Here is a 12,834-nt window from a genome sequence, read left to right as displayed (position 1 = left end):
TTGGAAAAAGATTAATCAGTTTGTCTGCTCTCATACTGATCTAGGGCTTTCCAGGTGGCACTAGTGGTAAAGACTTCACCTGCCAATGCAGGAGACATAAGAGACAGGTTTCTATCTTTGGATTGGGAAGATCCCCTGGAGGCAAGCGTGGCAACCCACTCTCGTATTATTGCCTAGAGAATCCCATGGACAGAGAGAGGAGCCTGGAGGGCCTCAGTTCATGGGGTTGACTGAAGCAACTTAGCCTGTGCACACAATCTAACCTTTTTTTTTTTTTTTTCTTTAATCTTTCAAACTTTTATTTAAGGGCACTGATCCACAATGGATTTTAGATCTTGTTGAATGCAGCCACGTCCATAGACTGTACATACTTGACAAAAGCAGTGATCTGCTCCTCCAGCATGTTTGTCCCAACTTTGTCATCTTCAACTATACACTGTATTTGAAGTTTTTCAATGCCATACCCAACCAGAACTAATTTAGAAGAGGCTCGGACCAAGCCATCCTCTTGAACGCTTCTGATGCACTCCTCTAGTTTTGCTAGATCTGTCTCACCATCCCAAGGTTTCACGTCTAATAAGTTGGAAGACTTGGCAACAAGATCTGGATTTATTGCTTTCTTTGACTCATACTGTGCAAGGCGCTCTTCTCATCACCTCTTGGCTTCTTCACTTTCGTCCTCCTCCTCAGATCCGAAGCGATCAATGTCATCATCGTTATCTTTACTATCTGTAGCTCCACTTTCTGTGGTGTCTGCCACATTAGCAGGGCCATACTTTCCTAAGGCCTTCTTTACTCCTGACAGGCTGGCCTTTTCCTTTTCATAAGAGGTGATGTGACTATACCAAAGGAGGGCATGACACAAGTTGGCAAGTTGTGGGTGAGAAACGGCTTCAAATACTGCCACATCTGCTTTTGACGGCACGTACCACTCAATGTGGCTCTTGTCCGCCAAGTAATCATTGAGCACCTGGAGCCCCGCGGGGCTTTTTAGTCTCCAAAACCCAGGGCGACGGCTAATGGGGAACCAGGTGGCCGCAGAGGGAAAGAAAAGCCCAAGCACTCCACAGCAAGCACTAAAAGGGAAAAAAAGGCGAACTTCTTTTGAAGTCTAGTCTTAAGTTTCTTCGGGTTTCAAGTACTGTTGAGTCTGAAGCTTATTCAATACTGATTTACCATAAAAATTGATTAACAATCCACAAGTTTCTTTAAGACAGAAAACGTAGAATATGAAAATCCAGTGATCCATCCTTATACGTTCCTACCAAGCTAACGTATTTTAGTAGAAAATCATTTACTGCACGTTTTGCAGAAAGAACACAGTTTACCTGAAACCATAGGCAGATGAAGGCTTTCAGGATGCATTAAAGTGCTGGTGAAAAGTGAAAGTGAAAGTGGCTCAGTCGTGTCTGACTCTTTGGGACCCCATGGACTATACAGTCCATGGAATTCTCCAGGCCAGCATACTGGAGTGGGTAGCCTTTCCCTTCTCCAGGGGATCTTCCCAACCCAGGGATCGAACCCAGGTCTCCTGCATTGCAGGCGGATTCTTTACCAGCTGAGCCACAAGGGAAGCCCAAACATACTGGAGTGGGTAGTGCTGATAAATGAAAGTAAACAAATAAAAGCATAGTCATGAAATGAAGACGGGTCAAATACAATTATACATAACAGTAAAAATAATTAACACAAGTGAATTATCAAATGTGCTAACGGTGTAATTTAAAGATGAATTGGGTGTTTTGTTTGTTATTGATGTGATTTCTGTTGTAGAGGGTTTTTTCTTTTCTTCGCTTTTGTATCCAGGTCTGTTCTAGATGGCTGTTTCCTCAAGAATGGTCCACAAACCAACAAACCAAGGGAAAAGACAAATATGGGGAAAGGTCAAGATGAAGGAGGGAAGGAAAACAGAAAGAGAAGGAAAGGGAGCCTTTCCTCATTGTAAACCAATGTGTTCACTGTGTCTTCTCTGACCCAGTCTCCATGCTAGGATCGGCAACAAAAGTCAGTAGGCCCTAATGCTCAAAGCCTAGCAACTGTTGGAAGAGGCCATCCAGAGAACATGACCACCAGTTAACCAGGAGCTGGACCTGCACAACTGGAGGCTTCTTACACCCTCCCTTGCCTTTGCGATGTATGTTCTGCCCACCATTCTAACAGTGGAAACAGCTTCAAGGACACAGCCTTGAGAGAGCTATGTTTATTGAGACCATCTGGATGGTATACAAGGCCTCTACATAAACTCTTAAGATTCTGGTGGGCAGTTGAGAACATCTACTCATCTTGCAGCCGCCCAAGACAAGGCTTCTATGTAAGCTCCTTGCCTGTTCACCACCACCTACCAATCTAGATTCGCCTGCCTCTTTCTTTGTTCTCTCCTTGCCCTCTGTCCCCATGCTGCAGTCCATGGGGTCACAAAGAGTCGGACACGACTGAGAGACCGAACTGAACTGAACTGCCCTCTGTCCATGGAATTTTCCAGGCAAGAATACTGGAGTGCGTAGCCATTTCCTTCTTCAGGGGATCTTCCTGACCCAGAGATTGAGCTCACATCGCTTGCCCTGCACTGGCAGATGGATTCTTTCCCACTACACCACTTGTATGCTGTGCTCAGTCGCTCAGTAGAGTTCAATTCTTTGTGACCCCATGGGCCCACCAGGCTTCTCTGCCCATGGGATACTCCAGGCAAGAATGCTGGAGTGGGTGGGGATCTTCCCAACCCAGGGGTCGAACCCAGGTCTCCCACACTGCAGGCAGATTCTCTACCAGCTGAGCCACCAGGGAAGCCCCTAAACACATGGTTATCTAACATTATTTGCACAAAGATGAAGCACAGGAAGGAAGAGAACACAGAGTTCCTTACAGAGTTTTGTGTCTGGATCCTATGAGCCCTTCCTTAGTGTCTCTACCTCACCGAAGCTTCCCCAGCCACTTAGTTCCATAGAGCCAATACTTCTCAAAGTGCAGTGTTCACTGGAATAACCCAGGCAGATAGCTTAGAATCCAGAATCTTTGGCTTCAACCCAAAGGTTAATCCACCACGTCTGGATAGAGTGTACGTTGTTAATGAGCCTCTCAGGTGCTACCCATGCACAATGAAGCTGAAGAAAGTGATTCTGAAAGTGATTCAGCCCTAGAGAGACAGATTCAGGTCAGCGGAGGACCCACACATTCTCTGAATTTTTAGAAACGCAGATAGTCATTATAGCCATTAGAAAGGTTGAGTATAAATCAAGAAGGCCAGTTCAGATATTAAAAAAAAAAAAAAAAACTGCAAGATTGTATTAAAGATCAAATGGTACTGGTAATAAAGAATGGTACCCATATGGCTTCAAAAGTTTTTTGCTTTGTTTTTTATTTTCTTTATGGCTGCACTGGGTTTCTTTGCTGTTCTCGATCTCTAGTTTCAGCGAGCAGGGGCTAGTCTCTAGTTGTGCTGCGTGAGCTTCCCTTGCTGGCAGAGTACCAGCTCTAGGCATGCAGATTCTGGAGCACAGTCTCCGTAATTGTGGCACGTGGGTTTAGTTGCCCCACGGCATGTGGACTCTTCCCACACCAGGGATCAAACCCCTATCCCCCACTTTGGCAAACACTAGGAAGTCCTGGCTTCAGATATTTTTAAAACTATTCTAAAATTGTTTTCTGCTTACATGATGAAGAGAGAGTTCTGACAGGAGAAAAGTAGAACATTTATGACTAAATATCATAGATAAAGCAAAAGGCCTAAACATAAATAGCAGACTCACCATGGTTAGCAACAGGGCAACAGAGTGACATGTTTATCTTTATAAACTTGTAGTTGCTTGAGCCCCACTCCAGACCTATGGAGTCAAAATCTTTGAAGATAAACCCCAGTCAAGGAACATGTTGATACACTCTAAGAGCTGAGAACCACTGCTTTAAACCAGGGCCACTTGAAGGAAATTTACCTAAATTGTAAGGTTAGCTTTCTGAATGATGGTTTCCTTCACAAGCTGAATCTATCCCACTAAACTATTGAACTGATCATCACAATTGTAAGCACTACAAATATACATATATCTAAAATATTAAAATTATTACTGGCAAATTTGTTTTTATTAAAAATATTTTAAAGCCTAAAATATAATTAGGTTTATATAAAGTTTTATCATTTAGGCTTTGCTGGTGGCTCAGACGGTAAAGAATCTGCCTGCAATGTGGAAGACCCCAATTCAATCACTGTGGTGGGAAGATCAGATCCCCTGGAGAAGGAAATAGCAACCCACTCCAGTATTCTTGCCTGGAGAACTCCATGGACCAAGAATCCTAGAGTCTATGGGGTCGCAAAGAGTCTGACACAACTGAGCAACTAACACACAAAGTTTTATCCTTTATAACATATATTCACATGTATTAATGAGAGTAACATTTTCGAATGGAAGTTATTGTCCACATTTGACTCATGAAGAAACAGAGAGAGTAAATTAGTCCAGTGATTCTCAAGCTTGTTTGTGTGTTGACATCAATCACTTGGCGGGAGAACGTCGAAAAATACTGATGCCTGTGTCACAGCACTAGAAAGTGTGATTAAATTGGTCTTGGGTGTGGCCTGGGTTTTGGAATTTTTTAGAGACCCTGTGTGGGCTTTCCTGGTGGCTCAGACGGTAAAGAAGCCCTGTGATTCTAATTGGCAGACAAGTTTAAGAAACACTGAACTAGCCCCCAGTCACTCAGATGGTAATTAACAAGGCTGGAATTCAGGCATTCTGACATCAGGTTAATGCTTATGGAATTGTATTTGGCATAATGATCAAAGAGAACTATTAACCTCAACCAATATTTATTACGTTTCTCAATATAACAGAGTTTCCAAATTTCTCTGGCCATAAGAATCAACTCAGTTGGGTGTTAAAAATACAGATTCTGAGCGTCTTCTGCAGAACTTTCTGATTCCATGGGTTTGGAAAGGCCCCAAAGGCCTGGAGTATGCGCATGCTTCACAAGCCACCTTAGTCTACTTGGGATGCTGTAACAGACCCTGGGTGGCTTGTAAAAAATAGAAATTTATCAGTTCTGGGGGGCTGGGAAGTCCAAGAGTAAGATACTGGCAGATTCAGTGGCAGGTGAGAGCCTTCTTTCTGGCTCATAAATGGTTGTCCTCCTACTGTGTCTGCACACACAGAGAGAGCTTTCTGGGGTCTCTTTTATGAGGAGAGAGTAGCACATGCATGCTCAGTCATGTCCAATTCTTTTCGACCCTGTGGACTGTAGCCCGCCAGGCTCTTCTGTCCATGGGATTCTCTAGGAGAGAATACTGGAGTGGATTGCCGTTTCCTCCTCCAAGGGATCTTCCTGACCCAGGGATCGAACCCACACCTCCTATATCTCTTGCATTGTAAGTGGATTCTTTACTATTCGAGCCATGAGGGAAGCCCCTTTGGTTGTTCTTCAGTCACTGTCATGTCTGACTGTTTACGACCCCATGGACTGTAGCACGCCAGGCTCCTCTGTCCTCTACTATCTGTTGGAGTTTGCTCAAATTCATGTCTGTTGAGTCAGTGATGCTATCTAACCATCTCATCCTTGCTGCCCTCTTCTTTTGCCCTCAATCTTTCTCAGCATCAGGCTCTTTTCCAATGAGTCAGCTCTTCACATCAGGTGGCCAGAGTAGTGGAGTTTTAGCTTCATCATTTGTCCTTCCAATGCATATTCAGGGTTGATTTCCTTTAGGATTGAGGGGTTTGATCTCCTTGCAGTCCAAGGGACTCTCAAGAGTCTTCCCCAACACCACAGTTCAAAAGCATCAATTCTTTGGCAATCAGCCTTCTTTATGGTCCAACTCTCACATCTGTACATGGCTACTGGAAAAACCATAGCTTTCACTATATGGACCTTTGTTGGCAAAGTGATATCTCTGCTTTTTAATACGATATCTAGATTTGTCATGGCTTTCCTTCCAAGGAGCAAGCATCTTTTAATTTCATGGCTGCAGTCACCATCTACAGTTATTTTGGAGCACCCCAAAATAAAATCTATCACTGCTTCCACTTTTGCCCCTTTTATGAGGACACTAATTCTATTCATGAAGGCTCTGCCCTCATGACCTAATCACCTCCCGAAGGCTCTACCCCAAATACATTGGGGATTAGATTTCAGCCTACAGCTTTGGAAAGACACACACATTTACAGTCTATAGAACAAGTACTTACATGATTTTTAGGATAAAATAAGAGTGGAAGAAACTATAACAAAGAATATCAAGCAACACCATTCAGTACATAATAGTACTATTGAATGTCAAAGTTAGGTAACTGGACACGGAACAACAGACTGGTTCCAAATAGGAAAAGGAGTATGTCAAGCCTGTATATTGTCAACCGGCTTATTTAACTTATATGCAGAGTACATCATGAGAAACGCTGGGCTGGAAGAAGCACAAGCTGGAATCAAGATTGCCGGGAGAAATATCAATCACCTCAGATATGCAGATGACACCACCCTTATGGCAGAAAGTGAAGAGGAACTCAAAAGCCTCTTGATGAAAGTGAAAGAGGAGAGTGAAAAAGTTGGCTTAAAGCTCAACATTCAGAAAGCGAAGATCATGGCATTTGGTCCCATCACTTCATGGGAAATAGATGGGGAAACAGTGGAAGCAGTGTCAGACTTTATTTTGGGGGGCTCCAAAATCACTGCAGATGGTGATTGCAGCCATGAAATCAAAAGACGCTTACTCCTTGGAAGAAAAGTTATGACCAACCTAGATAGCATATTCAAAAGCAGAGACATTACTTTGCCAACAAAGGTCTGTCTAGTCAAGGCTATGGTTTTTCCTGTGGTCATGTATGGCTGTGAGAGTTGGACTGTGAAGAAGGCTGAGTGCTGAAGAATTTTTTCTTTTGAACTGTGGTGTTGGAGAAGACTCTTGAGAGTCCCTTGAACTGCAAGGAGATCCAACCAGTCCATTCTGAAAGAAATCAGCCCTGGGATTTCTTTGGAAGGACTGATGCTAAGGCTGAAACCCCAGTACTTTGGCCACCCATGCGAAGAGTTGACTCAGTGGAAAAGACTCTGATGCTGGGAGGGATTGGGGGCAGGAGGAGAAGGGGACGACAGAGGATGAGATGGCTGGATGGCATCACTGACTCGATGGATGTGAGTCTGAGTGAACTCCGGGAGTTGGTGATGGACAGGGAGGCCTGGCAAAGGATATAGTTGTATAAAACTATTTATTCATTAATTCAAGAAATTTTCTTTAAAAAAAAAATCATTTGTGGTCAGGTTTTAGTTGCAGCATGTGTGATCTATGATCTTTGTTGCAGCATGCAGGATCTTTTAGTTGTGGCATCTGGAATCTTATTTTCTGACCAGGGATTGAAACTAAGCCCCCTATATTGGGAGCTCAGAGTCTTAGCCACAGGACCATCAAGGAAGTCCTCAAGAAACTTACACATCTAAAGCACTCTGGTAGATAAAGACAAATTAAGTCAGAATTTTTGCTCTCAAAGACCTAATTATCTATGTACATCTCTTGTGGGAAAATACAAACTGTTTGAGCTGAGTATGGGATATAAGTCCAGGAGTCCTTATTTTCCTGAGAAAGTTACCATTTAAGATGGCTTCAGCAAGCCTGTAATGAGAACTCTAACAGGCATTTGGGAGATACGGAAAACGTTGTGATAGTGATAATAATAAAAGAAGGGCCAGGAGGTACTGGGATACCCTAAACTCAGAGTTGAAGGACACCTCCAGTGAAAGTCTGACCTTGCAGTAGGAGACAGTGATCATTCTTGTGTGAATGAGTCCAGGAAGAGGGGAGTGAATGTCGGGACTGATGAAGGAGAGATGACGAGCAGGAATCAGTTGGAAGGTGAGTAAGGCAAATTAGGAATGATAAAGGTTTTGAATTTCTTGATCAGGCATTTGATTTTGATGTAACCTTTGCAAGATTTTGTAGCTGGGACTGAAGCCAGCAAATCATAATAGTGTTTAATTAAGTTCATACTTTAAAACTAATTCTGAGACATGGATTCTGTCTTCTATTACTTTACACATCATCACCCCTTCCACCATCACCCAGCACACCGACACAGTCACACTCACACACATACATGCAATTCTTAGCATAAAGCAGGTACAAAAATAAGTACTAAAAATACTTATATTGCAACCATCTAAACTGGCTTACTATTGAAGTATCAATAAATATACAACCCGAGGTGGAAAGATTTTAAGTCCAGGTAAGAAACACCCAGGGTTGGAAAGACAATGGAAATAAGACTGAGAACAGTGGACAGAAAAAGTGAGCAGCATTAGTTAAGGAAACCGTAGTTCCTTGCATTGAACCATAAACTTAAAGTGAAACAGAATTTAATAGCTAACTGAGTATGAGGTAACTTACTAGAAAGGAATTCCAAATAATTCTGAGGCTTTTCAGCTTGCCTGAACACATAAGAGAAAGAGCTCTGGGAGGAAAACATGGTTGAGTCACGTCAAATTGGAGGTAATAAGTTCTAATTAAACAAATGATAAACCATCCAATAGTGATATCCTGAATCTAAGAGTAAAATAGAGAAGTCCTGATATATATATATGAAAAATCAATTCATGATCCCTGTTCCCACTCAAATCTGGCCTACATCTGACCCCCCAAAAAAGCAAGAGATTTTTTTTTTTTAAGGCAGAAGGTTATGGAATTTATTATCTATGGTGCTGAGTGGGAACCAGGTGCAGGGGAAGGGACCTTTCTTTGTACCTGTTGACTTGGTTTTGACTTACTGTGGATGGTGACTGCAGCCATGAAATCAGAAGGCGATTGCTTCTTGGAAGGAAAGCTATGACAAACCTAGACAGTGTTCAAAAGCCGACAAGGGTTGACACTGGTCGACACTCTGCTGACAAAGGTCCGTATAATCAAGGCTATGGTCTTCTCAGGGTCACGTATGGTTATGAGAGCTGGGCCATAAAGAAGGCAGAGCGTCGAAGAATTCATTTCAGTTCAGTTGCTCAGTCAAGTCCGACTCTTTCATGACCCCATGGACTGCAGCACGCCAGGCTTCCCTGTCCATCACCAACTCCCAGAGCTTGCTCAAACTCATGTCCATCGAGTTGGTGATGCCATCCAACCATCTCATCCTCTGTTGTCCCCTTCTCCTCCCACCTTCAATCTTTCCCAGCATCAGGGTCTTTTCCAATGATTTGGTTCTTCGCATCATGTGGCCAAAGTATTGGAGTTTCAGCTTTAGCATCAGTCCTTCCTATGTATATTCAGGACTGTTTCCTTTAGGATGGACTGGTTGGATCTCCTTGAAGTCCAAGGGACTCTCAATTGTCTTCTCTGACACCACAGTTCAAAAGCCTCAATTCTTTGGTGTTCAGTTTTCTTAATAGTCCACCTCTCACATCCATACATGACTACTGGAAAAACCATAGCTCTGACTAGACGGATCTTTGTTGGCAAAGTAATGTCTCTGTTTTTTAATATGCTGTCTAGGTTTGTCATAGCTTTTCTTCCAATGAGCAAACGTCTTTTAATTTTATGGCTGCAGTCATCATCTGCTGTGATTTTGGAACCCAAGAAAATAAAGTCTGTCACTGTTTCCATTGTTTCCCCATCTATTTGCCATGAAGTGATGGGACCGGATGCCATGGTCTTAGTTTTCTGAATGTTGAGTTTTAAGTCAACATTTGAAAAAGTCAAGCTTTTTCACTCTTCTCTTTCACTTTCATCAAGAGGTTCTTTAGTTCTTCACTTTCTGCCATAAGGGTGGTGTCATCTGCTTATCTGAGGTTATTGATATTGCTTTACAATTTTGCATTGGTTTCCGTTGTACAACAATGCTAATCGCTCATAAATATCTATATTTCCCCTCCTTCTAGAGCCTTAGTCCCCTCCCCCCATCACACCCTTCTACATCACAGAGCACCAGGCTGGGCTCCCTATGCAATACAGCAGCCTCCCACTAGCCATCTACTTTACACGATAGAGTACATATGTCAACACTACTCTCTCAACTTGTCCCACCCTCTCCTTCGCCTGCTGTATGCACAGTCTGTTCTCTACATCTGCATCTCTATTCCTTCCCTGCAAATGCGTTCATCAGTACCATTTTTTTCTAGATGCTGTGCACAGGCGTTAATATACGATATTTGTTTTTCTCTTTCTGACCTAATTCCCTCTGTATAACAGGTTCTAGGTTCAGGAAAGCAGAGATTCTTAGAACCACTTCTAGCTTTTCCAAACCCAGTGCTCTTCTACATGTTTTCATAACCAGCTCAAGACTGTCACCCAGGAATAAAATCATTTGAAATAGGAGGAAAACTAGAACCTGAACTAGTGTAAGGGTCTTCCCATTAGGGAGTCTCTAAGATTTACCTAAGCAGTTCTCATTTGACATGGCAGCAGCAACAGCAAGCAGAAGAAAATCACAGACTTTTAGCACTGGAAGGAATCTTAAAGGTTGGTCTAGAGGTCAGAAGCATAAAATGCTAAATCAATAAGGAATTTGAAATCAATAAGAAATCATATAACCAGGATTTCCAAACATTTTCAAACGTAAGGATCTCTTCTATTTATTTCTAGTGTCAAAATTTTAATCTTCCTTATATCTGCAAATTATAAAATTCAGTATGTACACTATAGAACAAATCCAAGCATTACCACAGAGTATAAATGAAAATGCAACCTTCCACCTCCTCCAACCTCAGCCCAAAGATCATTCCCTAGAGACAGCCTCTGTTAACATTTTAGTGAATATCATTAAAAGCCTATGCTTATATATAAAATATTTACTTAAATAGAATCATATTTCACATGGTGTTGTGCAAGCTGCTATTTTCACTCAAAAGAAAAAGAAAGAAAACATCTTGACCTCATTTTTAAAATAGCTGTCAGTGTTCCAATACCTAAATGTACCATAATTTAGTTAACTAACCCATCCTTTAGAAGGACAATTTACTGTTTTTAAAGTTTTAATATTATAAAGTGTTGTGATGCTCATCTCCAAATGTTCACTTTTGTACATTTACCTAATTATTTTTGTGGGAAAAAAATCCTAAAAGTGGAAATGTGAGATCACAGGCATGCACAATCAACATTTTGTATATATTGCCAAGTTGCACCCCATAAAACAATGTAAAATTTTTGCTTCTAACCTAAGCGTCCATTAGTCCATATGTGGATAAAAAAGTTGTGATTTATATATATCATATTTAATATATATATAAATATTATTCTCCCTGGAGTAGGAAATGGCAATCCCACTCCAGTATTCTTGCCTGGAAAATTCCATGGACAAAGGAGCCTAGTGAGCTGCAATCCATGGGGTCACAAAGAGTAGGACATGACTGAGTGACTGAGCATGCACACATAATATTTTTCAGCCATAGAAAAGGAAACCCTACCATTTCCAACAAGGATGCAGCAAAACAGCATTATGTTAAATGAAATAAATCAGACAGAGAAAGACAAATACTACATGATCTCGCTTACATGTGGAATCTAAAAAAAAAGCAAAAACCTCCAAACTCACAGAAAGACAGATCAGACTTGTGGTTACTATAGGCCAATGGTGCAAAAGGAGAAACAGCAGGATGATGACTAAAAGTGCAAACTTTCAGTCATAAGGTAGGTAAGTACTAGGGACATAATATACAACCTGATGACTGTATGATACACAAGACATTTGTTGAGAGAATAGAGTCTAAGAGGTCTCATCATAAGAGAACTTTTTCATTTTTGTTGTACCCGTATAAGAGGATGGATGTCAGTTAAATCTACTGTAACAATACACGTAAATCAAACCATCAAGCTATACACTTGAAACTTCTACAGGGATGTATGTCGATTATTTCTCCATAATACTGGAAAAAATTTTGTTTTCATCCTCAGTTTATGAGAGTACGGACTTGTCCACGTCCGATATCTTCAACACTAAGAATTTTGCTTTTTTCATGTTTGCCAGTATAATAAACAAAAATGTTCTTAAGTTGAAAATTTTGTATTGAAAAATTCTTTTGAAAAAGTTTACTAGTTTAATTTCTTCTTTTATGAATTGTCTGTCCCTGGGCTTTTCAGTGGGAGTGTTCATGAGAACCCTTCTTCAATACTAAAAAATTCTTAGACTCTCTCCCACTAAATAGCAATATTAATTACACACATAATATTGACCAATAAAATACATAATACAAAGTTACTGTTAACTCAGTAATGACCAAGATAGAGTAAAAGGAACCAGATGTATGCCTTTACCTGAAATAAGTAAAACAGACAATGCCATTCAAATATTAGATATTAGCGGGAAATATTTATCCTTCCATCCTGCCACTGAAGTCCCTGGCACTGATTTCTTTTTTCTTTTCCATCTGCATAGTTTTGCCTTTTCCAGAATGTCATATAACTGGACTCATACAGCGAGGCCTTTTTGAAGCCTCAAGAAGCAAGGCTTCTTTCAATTAGCAGCATGCTTTTAAGGTTCCTCCACGTTTTTTCTTAATAGCAAACTTTTAAACACTAATATTTCACGGTGTGGAGGTTTATTTACCTACTCACCCATTAAAAGACATCTTGCTTGCTCCAAATTTTGGACAGTTGTGAATAAAGCTGCCATAAATGTTCACATGCAGGATTTTGTGTGACATGTTTTCAACTCATTTGCATAAAAACTAGGAAGTGAAATTGCAGGTTAGTGTGTTAACAGCGTGTTCAGTTTTATAAGAAACTGCCAGATACTGGGTTTCCCAGGTGGAGCTAGAAGTAAAGAACCTGCCTGCCAGTGCAGGAGACCTGAGAGATGTGGGTTCAATCCCTGGGTCGGAAAGATTCTCTGGAGTGTAGGAAATGGCAACCTACTCCAGTATTCTTGTCTGGAAAATCCC

General features: G+C 41.3%; 1 protein-coding gene across 1 annotated transcript; it reads right to left on the bottom strand.

Moving 5' to 3' along the window:
* Nucleotides 1-328: 328 nt before the first annotated feature.
* Nucleotides 329-12,522, bottom strand: LOC614650 (elongation factor 1-beta-like). Its single transcript, XM_059886030.1, is given in 2 exon segments — nucleotides 329-1,076; nucleotides 12,509-12,522. Coding segments are annotated over 2 exon segments (762 nt in total).
* Between the last annotated feature and the right edge of the window lie 312 nt (nucleotides 12,523-12,834).

This window comes from Bos taurus, chromosome 4 (genome assembly GCF_002263795.3).
Source record: "Bos taurus isolate L1 Dominette 01449 registration number 42190680 breed Hereford chromosome 4, ARS-UCD2.0, whole genome shotgun sequence".
NCBI classification, from domain to species: domain Eukaryota; kingdom Metazoa; phylum Chordata; class Mammalia; order Artiodactyla; family Bovidae; genus Bos; species Bos taurus.
Note: the sequence above shows the minus strand (reverse complement) of the source record. Positions and strands in the feature narration are given on the sequence as shown.